An 18,756-nucleotide genomic window follows, 5' to 3' on the forward strand; every position below is an offset into this window, starting at 1 on the left:
ATGGAACGTAAACTGATAAGCAACATCAAAGATAAATAATAACAAAAACCTGTGACCAAGCATATACAATAAATGTGATAAACAGAACAAAACTAAAGAAACCTAAAGGACCATGACAAAACAAATACAAAACGAGCTATAAAATAAATAAATGCGAAGCAAAATGATAAGATAAAGAATGGAACCAGTGACTACCTAGAAAGCAAAGCAAAGCATTAAACAGAACCACACTGAGATTTACAAGAGAAAGAATAAACAAATGAAAACAAAACTATAAAACCATAAAGGACGTAGTGCCAAAATCAGGACCTAAACCCTGAGCCGGGGCCAAGCATGACATGGATGAACAACGAAACATCTTGCAGTTCAACAAGAAGTCCACTTACTGTGGTCTAGACCTCAAGATATCTCTGACAACATAACTCCATTCACATATCAAATACATTTATATTCTAAACATTGCACAATAAGTGGATAATGGAGGACATAATGCAGTAACCTGTATGATTTGATCCTGCAGAGACCCACAATGTTCCATCTCAAACCAATGTGTTGACCAAAGTTAAAAGAATGGACGAGTGTGAAAAGAGACAGGAACATCAACCAGCTCAGGTAAAACCACATTGCTGCTCCCTGACAGGTCTTATTCCAGTTCAGGTCAAAAAATCATGCTAAAAATCCAAACATGCATGCAGACACTGCAGCACATGGTGGCTGTGATTTGGCATCTACATGTAAATACGTCCCCTCATTTATTCAGGCCAGAACAACGTATGGTTCCTGAAATAAATCCACCCTGCTGACTTTGATCCAAATCCCTAACCACTAATTGTGGTCTTTGATCCCAATCACTCATCTACCTGCTCTTCTTTCTCAATCAATCAATCAATCAATTTTTTTTATATAGCGCCAAATCACATCAAACAGTTGCCCCAAGGCGCTTTATATTGTAAGGCAAGGCCATACAATAATTATGTAAAACCCCAACGGTCAAAACGACCCCCTGTGAGCAAGCACTTGGCTACAGTGGGAAGGAAAAACTCCCTTTTAACAGGAAGAAACCTCCAGCAGAACCAGGCTCAGGGAGGGGCAGTCTTCTGCTGGGACTGGTTGGGGCTGAGGGAGAGAACCAGGAAAAAGACATGCTGTGGAGGGGAGCAGAGATCGATCACTAATGATTAAATGCAGAGTGGTGCATACAGAGCAAAAAGAGAAAGAAACAGTGCATCATGGGAACCCCCCAGCAGTCTACGTCTATAGCAGCATAACTAAGGGATGGTTCAGGGTCACCTGATCCAGCCCTAACTATAAGCTTTAGCAAAAAGGAAAGTTTTAAGCCTAATCTTAAAAGTAGAGAGGGTGTCTGTCTCCCTGATCTGAATTGGGAGCTGGTTCCACAGGAGAGGAGCCTGAAAGCTGAAGGCTCTGCCTCCCATTCTACTCTTACAAACCCTAGGAACTACAAGTAAGCCTGCAGTCTGAGAGCGAAGCGCTCTATTGGGGTGATATGGTACTACGAGGTCCCTAAGATAAGATGGGACCTGATTATTCAAAACCTTATAAGTAAGAAGAAGAATTTTAAATTCTATTCTAGAATTAACAGGAAGCCAATGAAGAGAGGCCAATATGGGTGAGATATGCTCTCTCCTTCTAGTCCCCGTCAGTACTCTAGCTGCAGCAGAGTGCAGGATTTCTGTGTGTGCCTAACGTAAAGAAGGACTATGGGTCACAGGGGTTTTTCGTACTGTGCACGGTTTTTATGCAACAGCCTTCCAGGTGGAACATGGCAGTCTGATTCTGTTGAGTCTTTTAAATGCAAGTTGAAGACACATTTGTGCCAAAATTTTATGGGTTCTTTCTTGGTCCATGGCTGACCCCTCAGCCATGTTCCATTGAAGTCAGTTAATTAATTTTTGCATGATTCTGTGAACAAGCAAATAAACAAACACTGGTCATCACATAATCTCTAAGATAGATGTAATAATGTCCAATGTTTGTTCCTTTTGGACTTGATTGATTGTTGTTGTTGTTGCTATTCATTCATTTTTGCATTGCACAAATCTTTTTCATCGTTGTACACAAACATATAGCAAACACAAACAGACTGACATGATTAGAATGAAGACAGACATTACTGAGCAGCAAATTTAATTTTTAACACCACCTTTCACACGTTAACAGTCACTTCCATAATCCTGCCGCATGCATCAGATAGCCACACACATACCTGGCATACTTGCAAGTTCGTGGACATTTTTACATGTGACGACAGTGGCACTGATTCTTGATTTGTTTTCTGTGCAATTTCTTAACGTATTTATTTGAAGCAGCCTGAAATTCTCTGTTACAGAGAAGTGAAAATGGAGCCGATGCAACAGAGTCACCACAAACAACAACAAGACTGAAGAAGTTTAAGAATCTAATACAGATAAAGAGAAACCAGAGGGATGCTCCAACTGTGAAAACAACATCAGAGAAGGACGGTGAGTTATTTTGGATGACCTGTAATCCAACCTGCTGTTTGGTGTAGATGTACTGAGCTATATATATATTTTTTTCTTTTTAGATAATTTGGCAGATGTGGTGACTAACGACCCAGTGTTCGCCTGTATGGGCCTGAGCAAAAGATCCGAAAAGATGTCATATCACTCAGCACCATCGCCTCATCAGCAGCGAGCCAAAGGTGTCCACGAAGATTCCGAGCAGGAAAGTGTTTGTAGCTTTGCGGCTGGAAATTATCCATGGTGCCCAGTAGATTTTCCACACTCCTGGACGCCGTCCCACCACACCTGGCAGGAGTCTCAGCATGAAGCGTGGCTGTGCAGTGGCCCTTTGTCACTGGAAATGGACAAAAAACACTTAGATCTGTCAGCGCCACGACTGATCCGCTCCATCACAGATCTGTACCTCTCACAAAACACAGTAAGATACACTCGGTGCACATACAGATTATTACAGCAAAGATTTATCGATCGGAAATTGATGTAATTACTTTTGAAAACTTTTGGGTGTCTAACTGGCATAATTAGAGGTTAACTGGGGTACTGTTGTTGTATTTAATGGCCTACCTGATGAACCAATGCATTCTTTTGTTGAAGAGCAGGAGAAAATCAAAAGAATTACTCTAAAGCAGGGGTGGGCAATCATGTGCCATGAAGGGCCAAAGCACTGCAGGTTTTCCTTGCTACCAGTCACCTCAGCAGGTGATTTCATTAATGATCAGGTGTTTCAGCAGGTAATTTCAAGACGACCAGGTGTTTATGTTCAAGGTAGAAGCTCATCAGCAACCCACCTGCTGAGGTGATTGGTTGCAAGGAAAACCTGCAGTGTCTTGGCCCTCATTGCCCACCCCTGCTCTAATGCATCTGGAGAAACCTATAACAAACTGTGGATATGTCAAGTTCCTCTTTAGGACTCAATTATAATAAATTCAAGATACCACTAGAACTGTACATTCTATGACTATATAAGAATTTTACTTCACATCACTGAGGAGGGAGGCTGGAATAAACACCCAGGATAGATTGACTTTGATTTGAAGGGTCCAACAGAACCCCAGGATCACAACTAAAGAAGTGATAAAGGAACTGGCAGACGTGGAAACCCTCAGTGAGGAAAAAGTCCTACCACATATTTCTTCTATGGACACACTAATCCATCTGATTTGAATGACTTCAACTCTTCAAACAGATAGATGAGCTCATCAAATCACCTGTTTTAGGTGCACGTGGTTTTTTAACTCTGGGAATTGGAGACATTGGAAAAGGACCACAACTCTCTGTTGTTGGTCATCTGTAAACATTTGTCAAAGTTTTTCATGTTAATTTTATTTGAAAGCCTTTTACGTAATGGCATTAAATTAATTTTAACACTTTATGATCTACAGGTGTTTTTTTTTTTAGTCATTTTCGCCAAAATGTTATATCCAAAAGTAAATACGTATTACTCTTGAACATATGATAAACAAGTTACTTATTTTGAAAGAACTGATGGAAAACCTCAATAGCCACAAGACAAGCCAGATTCTTGGATTAACATTTGTCACTCACTCACTCACTCACTCACTCACTCACTCACTCACTCACTCACTCACTCACTCACTCACTCACTCACTCATCTTCAACCGCTTAAAGTCACCGAAAGCCATCTGAATCATCCGAATGGTTTCCACCTGGCTGTCGCCCAGTTTCTGGCAAAATTTGATGCGGCGCTGCTCCAGTCGTTCCGTCTTTTTCCTTGGAATGAATATCCGCTGAGCGCACGACATACACTTCACACAAAGGCTGCTTACCAGGAAATGATGCAATCAACAGGCGTGAAAAGGTTCACGCATGTGCACGAAGGTTCAAGGTTTGCTCATGCAAGCACACGTGATTCAAATGCATCAGGTTTTTGAAAAAAATAAAAAGGTCCGATACTTTTCTAACAGACCTCGTAAACAAGATCACAGTTGGATTGACCAACCACGTCTCAGCACACATGGCACAGTGTGAACTTTATTGTCAGCTGGCCATACCAAATACATACATAAATTAAATAATCACAGAAATAAAGTCTCACCCATTGTCCCTTTGTTCGGTGAGTATTCATTTGATTGCTTTGAAAAAAACGTACATTTATATAGCATTATGAGGTTTGATCTGAAGATCAGTTGTGCCAATTTTCATGAAAACTGGACAAAATTTGTGACATCTGAATTTATTTATTTAGTGTTTTCTATAAAATCCAATGTGGCAGAAAGTCTGTTATGATGGAAATGAATGTTATAGAAACCATTGCACTTCCAACAGTATCTGTTTTTTGGAAATTGTGAAAACTGGGACAAAAGTTACATGTGTGAACACACCTATAAATTTGGCCCATCGGTGGTGCGAGCCGGGTACTAGAGATGCAGACCAGAACCTTGATGAATAGTTATAGGACTGTCCCAAGTTCCAAATTTTACAAGTTTTTAGTATATGATATTGACATGGGTGGTTGGTCATGGACCAAGGAAGAACTCAGATTTACAGCAAATTTTTCACTTTTATTAAAGTTGCAGGTAAGAATTTATCTATTTTCATTAATTTGTCATGAAATAATACACGGGTGTAGATGTCGGTGGTGCCAGTGTAGAAGTTACGTGTGTGATCGTGTCGTAATCACAAGAGTGGAAACTGGCTAAAAGAGACACATTTTCCCCATTCTGGCAATGCAGTGAGCGCCGTTTAATGGTCGTTACTTCTCCATGCTTTCGATTGCACCGTTGTAGATGCAAGAGAGAGAAAATGAGTCAAAGAAGAAATGTGTTTTATTCACAAAAATTACAGCATTTATACAGTTCAGCCCTCCTGAAGGGGCAGCAACACCAAGGGGTCAAGCAAGCTTTTTGTCGTATTTGCAGCAGGTGAAGCAGGAAACATTAGTATGCGAGACAGCTTCATTTGCACAGAACAAAGAACAGGCAATTGTTCACCACCTGTGGTTCAGCAATACATGGCGAGGCAGTAAACATTCTGAGACATGAGACCTTTGTCTGCATGGAAAACACATTGTGCACCTTGGCATGTTGACACCCGCTGGACATAGGACACATTGTCTGCTGGGCGTGTTAACAGAGAGCCGACCGCGGCTGGTTATGGTGAATTATATCCAAAGGTGAAGAATGGCCAGTACACAGGCTTTTTTTTTTTTAAGCTATTGTTATTTTACTACTTGAGCTACTGTGACAGTGACACTTTACGGTAGGATGCCTAATGGAGTCTGGATCAGGGTATTCTGATGTACTATTAGTCATGCTTACAGTGTGTTTTGATTTCAAAATACCAGGAAGAGACTGTTGATCCAAATGCACCAAAGCTTCAGCAAGAGACCAAGACCACATCATATCCTGGCAGGGTTCATGACAACTACCCACCAGAGGCAACAGTGAGTGTCACCACTGTACATCAAGCTGAAGTTCATAGATTCACTTTAAAATGTATTACATCTAGTGCATAATAGGAATACACTGAAACCCATTTTTTACAACTGTTTTGACGGTCCATTTCGACCTGGGAGCAGCCTGTCCATGTGCGCACCGTGCGTGCGCTTACTCGCTGCAGCACGTTGCCACAGTAATATGTTTCTATTTATGTCCACTTGATAAAAGCAAACAGACACACGTGCATCACAGGGGCAGTTGTTTGTCCATGTCCGTCCAAACACAGTACGTGGTGTCCAGCTGGGATGTCCAGATCCACAGATTTCTACAGCTGCTTCAGTGGGAGGGCACACCTCCTGTCATCTCAGCAGACACACCAAAGCCACACTCGTGTGGGAATTAGACAGATTTATCTGCAAGTACAAAAGTGATTGTCTGCAGTCTGTTGTCGTGCCAAGAGTGCAATGGCCACACATTTTCTAAGTGCCATGCGGTGGTGTTATATGTTCGTGCGTGTCACCTGGAATTGGTCGGCACCTTCCGCAAGAGGGTGCGATGGGTTCGCACAGCGCACACTTTGTCTTTCAGGCGCTTGTGGTGCGCAAATAGTTGGTAGCAACAAGTGTATGAGGCATTTGCAGGGACGACATTACACGGTTTGCACACAATTCCTGCGTCATGCCGCACTACGTGTGCACTTCGTCCAAACTTCACACTATGTATGAAGGGGCCCTCAGCAATGTTCAGGTTTATATGTTTCTGCACTGGGTCACGATAATAACACAAATAAGGCAACAAAACTTTTAAATGTAGCCTGTGGACAGGTATTGATTGACTGAGTGATTGATTTACAACAGTCATATGTGACAAGATGCAAAATGCTTGCACTTCTTTCCCTGAAGCAACTAAAGTATATTTTCTTTTACTACTTTTGAGGAATTAATGCTTATTTTATGCATGAATTCTAGGTACATTTAATATAAATCAACACAAACCAATAATGGGCAAAAAGTAAATAACTAAAAATAAAAACATTAAAAAGTAAAAATGGTTGCTATTAGGTTATTATCACCAGAGGGAGTGTTTCCTTTTACCACTGTCACCTGTGTGATTGCTCGCTGGGGGGTGGGGGTGGTTGGACTTCACTCCATGAGGCAGCGTTTTTTGTGATTTGGTGCTATACAAATTAAATGAACTGAAACTGAATTAGGTTATCAAAGCTTAGCAAGAATGCAGATGGGAACCGTTTCATCTTTCAGTCTGAAAAGCATCATATTTCATTATAATGAACTATAATAGAAATGCAAATTGACTGAATTAAATTTTTAAACTTTATTTTTAAGTTGCATCTCGGTTGATATAGGTCACACTTGACATTAAAGTCTGACACTTTAAAAATGATTTTGGTGAGCTGCCAATAATATGTTCCATGCTATGAAAACCTTGTTGCAGGAACAGGAAGTTGATGCTCAGTGCACATCGGGGATTATGCTTATCAGCTACCTGCAGCTATAAAAAGTACAGGAACTCCTGCAGGATTAGTTTTTTTTGTTTGCCTGAGGAGCCGCGTGCTGCAGCATTAACTGGGATACTGAGTCGTTCTGTCGCATGAGGACTCAAATATGGCAGCTCAAGGCCTTGACTCAGCTCTTAGGCTGGTTTACGTCCAGTTTTTGCTCGTCCCCAACACCTGCAGGAGAAGATAACAAGTGACAAAGAAGGAAGATGACAGGGCAGACGAGGAAAAGTGTGACTTTGTATTTTTGCTATGCAGACCAGAGAAACAGAGATTGATGAACCTGGTGGAAGACACAGGAGGTCTAATAACTCAGTGAAAGCCTGAACAGCCTGGATGTGGCCCAAAGCTCTTCAAGTAAGTAACAACCCACCCCAGTCACAAAACCCATGCTTACAAGTATTGTGTTTAAAACACAAAGTTGTCATGGACAGATTCAACTCAAAAAATTCACAAATCAAACGTCTGATGGTGAAAACACGTGTTCTGCTGCTTCACAGGTGGTGTCACCAGTGGATCAGAATGTTCCAGTAACAGAAGCAGCCTGAAGCTGGTGGAGGAGCAACTTTCATACAAGAGACAGTTCTGTGGCAGAGCCAGAGTCCACACGGACTTTGTGCCGAGTCCATACGACACAGAGTCCCTCACACTCAAGGTAACAACAGGCGCAGGCTTCAGAACAGTCGAGTATCAAAGAAGGTCTGGAATATGCAGAGGAGGTGGAGCCAATGAATAAGAGATGGACTACCACTCCACAGACAAATGTTCAAATCCAGGTGTGTGTTTCAGGCAGCCTGTTTGTGTCCTTGGACAAGACATATAGTCTGCATTGTCTTAGTCCACCCAGTTGTAAATGGGTACCAAGCTTGGCTGGAGAACTAACCTGGGATGGACTGGTATCCCATGTTGGGGGAGATGTAGACCCTCATCTGCTTTGTGCTAAGGTATCTGGGGATAAGCACCTGCCCAGTGGGCAGTGGAATATTATGTTTGCAGGTGACATTTTAATCTGTAGTAAGAGTAGCATGGAGAGGTGGAGATATGCTCTGGAGAGAAGGGGAATTAAAGTCAATAGGAGCAACTCGTGCGTAACTGAGAGGGAGCACGGTGGAATAGTGGTTGCAAGGACATGATGTGTAAAAAATCACCAGCTTGATTATTTCACCCTGGACTGTAGTACCACAAGTGGCCACTGGAGGAGCTCCCTTGCTCTGGATGTAAAGCCCCCGTCACACATAGCAAGAATGTGCAGGAACCAGGCCGAAATGGCAAATATTACCATCATCGGACGCAGTCGGGAGGAAAAGAGGCGTGGTCAGCAGTGTCAGACTGCATCCAGATTACCTCATCCACACCTGCACGATGGCATCCAAAGTGTATGTAGACAACAGTTTAGATGACACACAGACTGCTGTCAGATGGCCAAAAAAGGTGCTGCAGACTGCCCTATGTCCAAACGTCTGGATAGCAAACACGGGACCAGAGTGGGAGGCAGCGCTGTGTTCTTCACGTGCACACATGTGCGAGTACGCCGTGTGCGAGTACGCCGTGTGCGTGCACGCCCTGTGCTCACACATGGGGCTGAAATTGTGTTGTGCTCACTTCAGGAGCACAACACAACTCTGTACACCGTGATGTCAGTTGGATTATCACATGGGATTTAATTTTTGCACCTGGGTCAGGCTTTTCACCACAGGCTGTGGTGAAAAGCCTGTGGTGAAGCAATCGTGGTTCCGTATTGGAGGTGAGTTTCATTTTTATTAACATTGTCATGGCCTGGGATACAGTTCCACGTCATACCTCCTACTAAGTTTAGGTAATAATATGTATATTACAGCGGTGAGATCCATTCAGCTTCATGCCTGACGTGCGCTATGACGCATTACTTGCACATGAGACCAAGGTGAGGCACAGCGGCACACGGTACTTTCGGGCTGATTGTGCGCTGTTCATATTCACTGTATATGATGAATGTTATTACATATCAACATTTCCTGGGCAGGGGTCCAGTGGAGGTGGACATCCGTGGCACAACATGTCAGCAGGCTTTGCTGTGACAGATCAATCTCAGAGCTCAATCAATCGTGATCAGATCATTTCAGATGCTGTTAGAATATGTAGACTGCCATCAGATGATGCAAAAACTGCATATAGGCCACCAGCAGATGTGTGTTCCATCTTGATGGTGCCAAGAGTGTTTTGAACATGTGCAACACACTCGGCACAGCTGAGCGAATGGGATCAAATATGTAGATGCTCATAGACTGCAAGTCAATATTTCCCGATTGTGGCTGAATGTGTCATTCTGAGGCCATTCGGCTTCAATCGGCATATGTGTGATGGGGGAATAAGGTTCTGTTGTGTTGAATTCACTCTCTTTACTTATCACTCCGAGTAATGTGAAGGGTCAGATACACAGGCTGGAGAGGTATGCCAATGATAGCCTTGTCCAGGTATGGCTCTGTATATAAGGTGGTCACCGCATGGCATTTGTTTGTCAATGTTCTTTTTTGTTGTTGTTTTTTTAATAAAGCAAAACCATTGTGGAAACTTCATCTTTTCTTGGTGACTCATCTATAGCTATCCAGAAACTAAGAAGTGAAGAAATAAATATTGCAAGGACTGTCCAATGTTTCCCTGTTGTTGAGGTTTGTGTTGATAAAGCTCTTGTGTTTTATTCAGGTGGGCGATGTGATTGACATCCTAGCCAAACCACATGTGGGAATATGGACCGGAATGCTGAATGGTAGAATAGGGAATTTTAAATTCATCTATGTGGATGTGCTAACAGAGCTCAGTGCAGAGACAGATAAGGACACCTGCAGAGTCAGTCGAGAATCCACACAAGCAACCCTACTGGAAGCTTTAAAGAGGCTCCGTTTGGAGGTACATGTTCTAATTACAGCCACCAAGGACATAATAAAATCGCCTGCATTTATTTGGCTGTCTGTCTGCCAGTTAGCAGGATTACATCAAAACTACTGCATGGATTTTGGCAAAATTTTCAGCACAGATACATATAGTGGTGGGCACAGTTCGCTAATCTGCTAACCATTAATTAGCAAAGCTAACTTTTTGTTAGCGGATTAGCTTTTCAGCTAACTTCAAAAACCATCAGCAGACAAATTACCTTCCACTAGATTTAGTTCCGATAATTTAGTTTGATAATGTTTTTTGCTTAGTCAGTAAGGGTGAAATACATTTATAAACCCTAAAATCATACATGTTGGTTCCGGTCTGCTACATATTTTGCAAGCAGTCAGGCAGCTGAGAGAAGCTGAGCTCAACTCAGGTGACCCTGGACCATCCCTTGGTTATGTTGCTTTAGACGTAGACTGTGGGGGGTTCCCATGATGCACTGTTTCTTTCTTTTTTTGCTCCGTATGCATCACTCTGCATTTAATCATTAGTGATCGATCTCTGCCCCCCTTCTCGGCATGTCTTTTTCCTGGTTCTTTCCCTCAGCCCCAACCAGTCTCAGCAGAAGACTGCCCCTCCCTGAGCCTGGTTCTGCTGGAGGTTTCTTCCTGTTAAAAGGGAGTTTTTCCTTCCCACTGTGGCCAAGTGCTTGCTCATAGGGGGTCGTTTTGACCGTTGGGGTTTTTCATGGTTATTGTATGGCCTTGCCTTGCAATATGGAGCGCCTTGGGGCAACTGTTTGTTGTGATTTGGCGCTATATAAGAAAAAAGAGAAGAAAAAGAGAAGAAGAACTCTACCCCAGGAGAAGGGGTCTGCCTACCAGGAGGCCACATAAAAAAACAAGTCATTATCCTTCACAGCAGACAGTGATCAAGCCGTGAGGCAGACATCTTGAAAAGGAAAGCAGGTTTGACTTGTGGTTTTGATTTATAAATCAAATTTTAAAAAAGCCATTTGCAAAACTGAAAAGTCTGTTAAGTTGTGATTCAGGTCGACAACGGTGGGAATGGTGAATTTTTGGTGCTGCCTTTTTTTTAACAAATGAAAAAATGACATATTTTACAAAAGCACATTTATTTGGTGAAGAAGAAGTCAGCAGGTCAAAGAGCCTTTTCGTATCGTGCACCCACCCTGTGGAACAGTCTTCCTGCGACCGTGAGGCAGTCTGAGTCTGTGGACATTTTTAAGTCAAGACTCAAAACCTATTTTTATTCTCTTTCTTATGGATAGTTTTTATTTTTATTTGTTTTATTCTTTTACTTCTGTTTTTATTTATGTATTTGAATTTTTTATTCATTTTTAATTATTTATTCAATTTTATGTTGACTTGTTTTATGTAAGGCGCCTTAAGACAGCTTTTGCTGTGATTTGGCGCATTATACACTAATTAAATGAATTAAATTAAATAAAATTATTTGTAAACACTGCCATGCACGTTACAGTAGCTTGTGTTGGTTTTTACATAGTGTGAATGAAAACATAATATTGGGCATCTGTGTGTGCTAATGTTCAAAACTTCAGAATTAGTCCATTATTTTAAAATTAAAAGATGTGTTATATTTTCACTTTGTACATGGCAGTGACAGTTGACATTAATGTAGTTATTCTATCTGGATTAATTTCATTTTTAATCAAAACCACAAGTCAAACCTGCTTTCCTTTTCAAGACGTCTGCCTCACGGCTGGACCACTGTATGCTGTGAAGGATAATGACTCTTTCCTACAGCAGTGTGCAGGGTGCACAAAGACAAAAGCGCTGACTCATTGGTTGTCTTTGTGATTGCATTTGATTCTATCAGAAGCTTTGGTGGTATTTAAACTCAAAATTGGCTTGTCAGTGGACTGGAGACAGAACTAAAAAGGTATCAGTTAGTGATTAGCTGTAGCTTCTGCAAAATTTTTTTATGCCCCGCGTGGTGCTTGTGCCGCGAGGCGAGGCATATAGCATCTGGGGTGTCCGTCCGTCCTTTCGTCTGTTCACCTGTCCGTCTGTCTGTCTGTCTGCCTTCCTGTCTGTCTGTCCGTCTGTGCGGCCGCAACGTAGCTCGGCACCTATTGCTCGCAAAAACTTCATATTTGGTGGGCACATGCCTTGGAGGAGTACTTTGCATGGGTTTGAAGGCCGGTGACCTTGACCTACTTTTCAAGGTCACCAATGGTCACAACTGTCAAATTCTTCGCCACAACATTGCTCGGCACCTATTGCTCGCAAAAACTTCATGTTTGATGGGTACATGCCTTGGAGGAGTACTTTGCATGGGTTCGAAGGTCGGTGGCCTTGACCTACTTTTCAAGGTCACCAGTGGTCACAACTGTCAAATCCTTCGCCTGAAATTTGTTCGCCGCAATGTACCTCAGCACCTATTGCTTGCAAAAACTTCATATTTGGTGGGTACATGCCTTGAAGGAGTACTTCGCGTGGGTTCAAAGACTGGTGAACTTGACCTACTTTTAAAAAATTACCAATAGTTGCATTTGTTCGAAGGCTACCGACTTTTTATGGTCAGTGTTGGCCACATCCTCTAAATAAATATAATGTCAATCTCCAATTTTTCCACTGTGTATCCCCGTTTACATCAAACACATGAGGGTTCAACCAAATACCTACCCCACACATGTACATATTACTGCACTTTACATGGAAAATAGTACTGCACGCAGGGCATTTCGTGACGAATGTCTCTAGTTTTAGTAGTTCATTGGTTTAGTGTTATAAAAGATAATTTTTCAGTTAGCTGATTAGCGGTTATCAATGCTAACCTTTTGGTTAGCTGTGCCCACCACTGAATACATATTAGGCAGTGGAAGACTCCATTATATTTTGGAGGTGATCTGGTCTGGATTGGCGGACGTCAGAAATCTCATTATTCAGCTGTTGTTCTGGGTTGATTTTCTGTTGACCTCAGTTCAAATCATGATGTAGTGTACACGTGTTCCTCTCCTTTCCAGGAGCACTGCTCATCTCTGCGGCTGCACGGGTACCAAACAGTGGAGGACTCAATGCTGCTGAGGGAGGAGCACCTGACGGAGCTGAATGTGACTGATCCAGAACACAGGTTCCAGCTGATGGCCGCCGTCAACTCCCTGCAGCATCAGCAGCAGCATCAGCAGCACTGTGAGTAATGAGGACAAGCTCATCACAGCACATGGTGTTAAAACTGGAACAACAAATCAGGTGTACAACCTTTGAGGGTTTGATTTATGATTTGACGTCCTCATTTGTTACTTTTATTTCTATATAAAATAATCATATTATTTTCTTACCTACATAGAGATATTTTGATTCAGACAGGAACATACCTTTAATAACTGAGAGAAGAACACCTGAAAGTGGAAAAAAAAATGTTCATCTGTTCACTCTTCAACATAACATTTATCCTTGATATCTTCTCTTTGCAGCTGATCATCTGCTGCAGAATGAAGCTGATCAGGTGTCTGAGACACTTGGCGAGAACACAAAGACTGACACGAACTGCCCACGAGACTCTGGCTGCCACATGCAGTCTGACAGTCCTGACAGCAGCTTTCTCTGCACGCCAGATCTGTCACATCAGATTACAACTTCAGGAAATTAATCCCATTTTGAAAATCCTGATTGATTCTCATCTCTTTTTAATGAATGCTTTTTTTATTATTTGAATGACAATATGACATTTGTGGGTGTGAAGTCAGTGTGATGCTGCTGCTCGGAATTTGCCTAGTTAATAATAATAATAATAATAACAATAATAAAAAAACAGGCAGCACGGTGGGTTAGTGGTTAATACTGCTGACTCAGAGCAAGACGGTCATGGGATCGATTCCCATCTGTGGCGTTTCTGTGTGGAGTTTGCATGTTCTCCTTGTGTTTGCGTGGGTTCTCTCTGGGTGCTCCAGTTTCCTCAAACATTTAAAAAGACATGCAGGTTAGGTGAATTGGAAACATTAAATTAACCGTAGGCGTGAATGTGTCTGTTTGTCTACATGTGGCCCTGCCACAGACTTGGCCTCACGCCTTATGACTGCTGGAATAGGCTCCAGCTCCTGACCCTTAATTGGAGTAAGCAGGTACAGAAAATGGATGGATAATAAACATAACTTTGCTTGGATGTTTGTGAATGGTGACATTAAAAAAACAAACAATTCTATTCATTCCACAAACAAACAAACAAACAAACAAAGAAATTCCGTATGCATAAGTATTCACAGCATTTGACATGATGTTCAAAACTGAGCTCAGGTGCATCCTGTTTCCACTTATCATCTTTGAGATGTTTCTGCAGCTTAACTGGAGTCCACCTGGGGTAAATTCAGTTGATTGGACATGATTTGGAAAGACACACACCTGTCTACATATAAGGTCATGTCGGAGCACAAACCAAGCATGAAGTCAAAGGAATTCTCTGTAGACCTCTGAGAAAGGATTAACTCGAGGCACAAATCTGGGGAAGGGTAGAGAAACATTTCTGCTACTTTGAAGGTCCCAATGAGCACAGTGACCTCCAACATTTGTAAATGGAAGAAGTTTGGATCCACCAGGACTCTTGCTGGCTGCCCATTTAACTGAGTGATCAGGAGAGAAGGGCCTTAGTCAGGGAGGTGACCAATAACCCATTGGTCACTCTGTCAGAGCTCCAGCATTCCTCTGTGGAGAGAGGAGAACCTTCCAGAAGGACAACCATCTCTGCAGCAATCCACCAATCAGGCCTCTGTGGAAGAGTGGCCAGACAGAAGCCAAACCTTAATAAGAGGCACATGATAGCCCGTCTGGAATTTGCCAAAAGGCACCTGAAGGACTCTCAGAACATAAGAAACAATATTCTCTGTTCTAATGAGACAAAGATTGAACTCTTTGGTGTGAATGCAAAGGCGTCATGTTTGGAGAAACCAGGCACCATCCCTACAGTGAAGCATGGTGGTGGCAGCATCATGCTGTGGAGATGTTTTTCAGCAGCAGGAACTGGGAGACTAGTCAGGATTGAGGGAAAGATGAATGCAGCAATGTACAGAGACATCCTGGATGAAAACCTGCTCCAGAGCGCTCTTGACTTCAGACTGGGGCGACGGTTCATCTTTCAGCAGGACAATGACCCTCCGCACACAGCCAAGATGTCAAAGGAGTGACTTCAGGACAACTCTGTGAATGTCCTTGAGTGGCCCAGCCAGAGCCCAGACCTGAACATCTCTGGAGAGATCTGAAAATGGCTGTGCACCGATGTTCCCCATCCAACCTGATGGAGCTGGAAAGGTGCTGCAAAGAGTAATGGACAAAACTGCCCAAAGATAGGTGCACCAAGCTTGTGGTGCCATATTCAAGAAGACTTGAGTGTCATGGTTTAGTAATGTCAAAACAGAACCCAAAATGAATGCAGCAATCAAAATGGTGGTAAGGAGAAAACACAAGGTGAAAACAGTCAACAAGCTATGTGAGAGCTACGGCGTACAGGAGTCCAAAATCACACACTACTAAATCCAACAGTCGCAAACAATCCAAATAAAGACAAAAATGACGTGTGGGAAGGAGGGTCTGAAATTACACAAAAACAGAATCCAAACAGGGTCACAAGGAATGTATCAAAAACACTAGGAAAAGCACAGAAGCACATTATAAAATAGGCAATGTCAGGATACGCACAACACAGAAACTAACATGAAGAAATCAAGTGAACAAAGACACAGGTGCAATTTAAATACTAAACTGATGAACAAAATGGAGGACAGGTGTGTGATGGGGTCAAAGGTCAAGAATCAACCAAAAAGTTAAATAAACTCAGACATCTTAGGGTAACCATAACAACAAAGATAAAACACAACAGAGGAAGTAACAACACCAAAATATAAATCCAAGTACACAAATGTAAAAACAACCATGGAACTCAAATGTGTAAAAAGTGTAACATAAGGGAACACTGTAGAGAAGCTTGAATCTTCGACTGGACTGGGTTGCTTGACGTGAGGACGTTTCGCTTCAAATCGCAGAAGCTTCCTCAGCTAAAATTCTTGCTCTGGTGGTCTGACTTCTGTCTTGACTCTTGTAGAGAAGAATAATCAAGAAGTCACAAAAGCTGGAGTTTTAAACCTAACCAGACCCCTCCTACTGAGAGGCAGACTGCTATAGGCTGGTGACTAAACAATAGCTCTAATTAGCACCTATTGTGCTCAAGTTAGCACTCTCCTAATGACAGGGCAGCTGTCCCTCTCCTCTGTAGTTTTTCCCCTATTCCTGCTAAATAACAAGACAAGAAGAAGAGGAGTGTCTCTCCCTTATTTAGCAGGAGTAGGGGAAAAACTACAGAGGATCTTCAGACAGCACAAAATCCCAGTTTAAACCGGTTAACACCTTGAGACAGAAATGACTTCACCCTAAGGACAGGATCTCTAGTTACAAACAGAGCAATGTAGTGTATTCTATCAGATGTCAGGAAAACTGTAACGAACACTACATAGGTGAGACTAAGCAACCTTTACACAAAAGGCTATACCAGCACCGCAGAGAGGGCGCCAGTGGACCTCAGTCTGCAGTTCATCTCCACCTTAAAGGCACTAACCACACGTTTGAGGACAAGGAAGTTAAAATATTAGCCAGAGAGAAGAAATGGTTTGAGAGAGGGGTCAAGGAGGCATTCTTTGTGAAATGTTTGAAACCCAGCCTTAACCAGGGAGGGGTCTGAGACACGCTTTATCCCCTGTTTACAATGGGGTACTCAGGTCAAAGCAGTTTCAGTCTTTTGTTCATGGTAATGAGTCATTCACGTCATCAGCAGAGTCGTCAAGGGAGCCATCAGGAGAGGGACAGCTGCCCTGTCATTAGGAGGGTGCTAACTCGAGCACAATAGGTGCTAATTAGAGCTATTGTTTAGTCACCAGCCTAAACCTGTTTCACACATATATTCAAACTCTCTGCTTTAGACATGTTAATAAGCCAAGGTGTGCACATCTGCTTTCCCGTCAGGACCCTTGCAGGGACATGGATGATTAATTGTTCTCAAAGCTGTCTGGATAATGTATATTAGAATTCTGACCACTGACTGCACTATTTGTGTAACTACAACCCCCGGCAAAAATTATGGAATCACCGGCCTCGGAGAATGTTCATTCAGTTGTTTAATTTTGTAGAAAAAAAGCAGATCACAGACATGACACAAAACTAAAGTAATTTCAAATGGCAACTTTCTGGCTTTAAGAAACACTATAAGAAATCAGGAAAAATAATTGTGGCAGTCAGTAATGGTTACTTTTTTAGACCAAGCAGAGGGAAAAAAATATGGAATCACTCAATTTTGAGGAACAAATTATGGAATCATGAAAAACAAAAGAACGCTCCAACGCATCACTAGTATTTTGTTGCACCACCTCTGGCTTTTATAACAGCTTGCAGTCTCTGAGGCATGGACTTAATGAGTGACAAACAGTACTCGTCATCAATCTGGCTCCAACTTACTCTGATTGCTGTTGCCAGATCAGCTTTGCAGGTTGGAGCCTTGTCATGGACCATTTTCTTCAACTTCCACCAAAGATTTTCAATTGGATTAAGATCCGGACTATTTGCAGGCCATGACATTGACCCTATGTGTCTTTTTGCAAGGAATGTTTTCACAGTTTTTGCTGTATGGCAAGATGCATTATCATCTTGAAAAATGATTTCATCATCCCCAAACATCCTTCCAATTGATGGGATAAGAAAATTGTCCAAAATATCAACGTAAACGTGTGCATTTATTGATGATGTAATGACAGGCATCTCCCCAGTGCCTTTACCTGACATGCAGCCCCATATCATCAATAACTGTGGAAATTTACATGTTCTCTTCAGGCAGTCATCTTTATAAATCTCATTGGAATGGCACCAAACAAAAGTTCCAGCATCATCACCTTGCCCAATGCAGATTCGAGATTCATCACTGAATATGACTTTCACCCAGTCATCCACAGTCCACGATTGCTTTTCCTTAGCCCATTGTAACCTTGTTCTTTTCTGTTTAGGTGTTAATGATGGTTTTCGTTTAGCTTTTCTGTATGTAAATCCCATTTCCTTTAGGCGGTTTCTTACAGTTCGGTCACAGATGTTGACTCTAGTTTCCTCCCATTCATTCCTCATTTGTTTTGTTGTGCATTTTCGATTTTTGAGACATATTGCTTTAAGTTTTCTGTCTTGACGCTTTGATGTCTACCTTGGTCTACCAGTATGTTTGCCTTTAACAACCTTCCCATGTTGTTTGTATTTGGTCCAGAGTTTAGACACAACTGACTGTGAACAACCAACATCTTTTGCAACATTGCGTGATGATTTACCCTCTTTTAAGAGTTTGATAATCCTCTCCTTTGTTTCAATTGACATCTCTCGTGTTGGAGCCATGATTCATGTCAGTCCACTTGGTGCAACAGCTCTCCAAGGTGTGATCACTCCTTTTCAGATGCAGACTAACAAGCAGATTTGAT

At 42.2% G+C, this 18,756-nt stretch overlaps 1 protein-coding gene across 1 annotated transcript; it reads left to right on the plus strand.

Moving 5' to 3' along the window:
* Positions 1 to 539: 539 nt before the first annotated feature.
* On the plus strand, positions 540 to 13,913 carry samsn1b (SAM domain, SH3 domain and nuclear localisation signals 1b). The gene is made up of 8 exons (XM_034179114.1): positions 540 to 612; positions 2,351 to 2,483; positions 2,567 to 2,936; positions 7,735 to 7,775; positions 7,919 to 8,073; positions 10,101 to 10,304; positions 13,288 to 13,453; positions 13,738 to 13,913. The coding sequence occupies exons 1-8, from the start codon at positions 571 to 573 to the stop codon at positions 13,911 to 13,913; spliced, it is 1,287 nt and encodes a 428-aa protein (XP_034035005.1). The 5' UTR covers positions 540 to 570.
* Positions 13,914 to 18,756: the final 4,843 nt, after the last annotated feature.

The sequence above is a fragment of the Thalassophryne amazonica genome, chromosome 9 (genome assembly GCF_902500255.1).
Source record: "Thalassophryne amazonica chromosome 9, fThaAma1.1, whole genome shotgun sequence".
NCBI classification, from domain to species: Eukaryota; Metazoa; Chordata; class Actinopteri; order Batrachoidiformes; family Batrachoididae; genus Thalassophryne; species Thalassophryne amazonica.

Coding starts and splice junctions, on each gene's coding strand:
- samsn1b (XM_034179114.1), top strand. CDS start 571: ATGGACGAGTGTGAAAAGAGACAGGAACATCAACCAGCTCAG. Junction 2,484..2,566: donor AACAACATCAGAGAAGGACG/GTGAGTTATTTT, acceptor TTTTCTTTTTAG/ATAATTTGGCAGATGTGGTG. Junction 13,454..13,737: donor GCAGCAGCATCAGCAGCACT/GTGAGTAATGAG, acceptor TTCTCTTTGCAG/CTGATCATCTGCTGCAGAAT.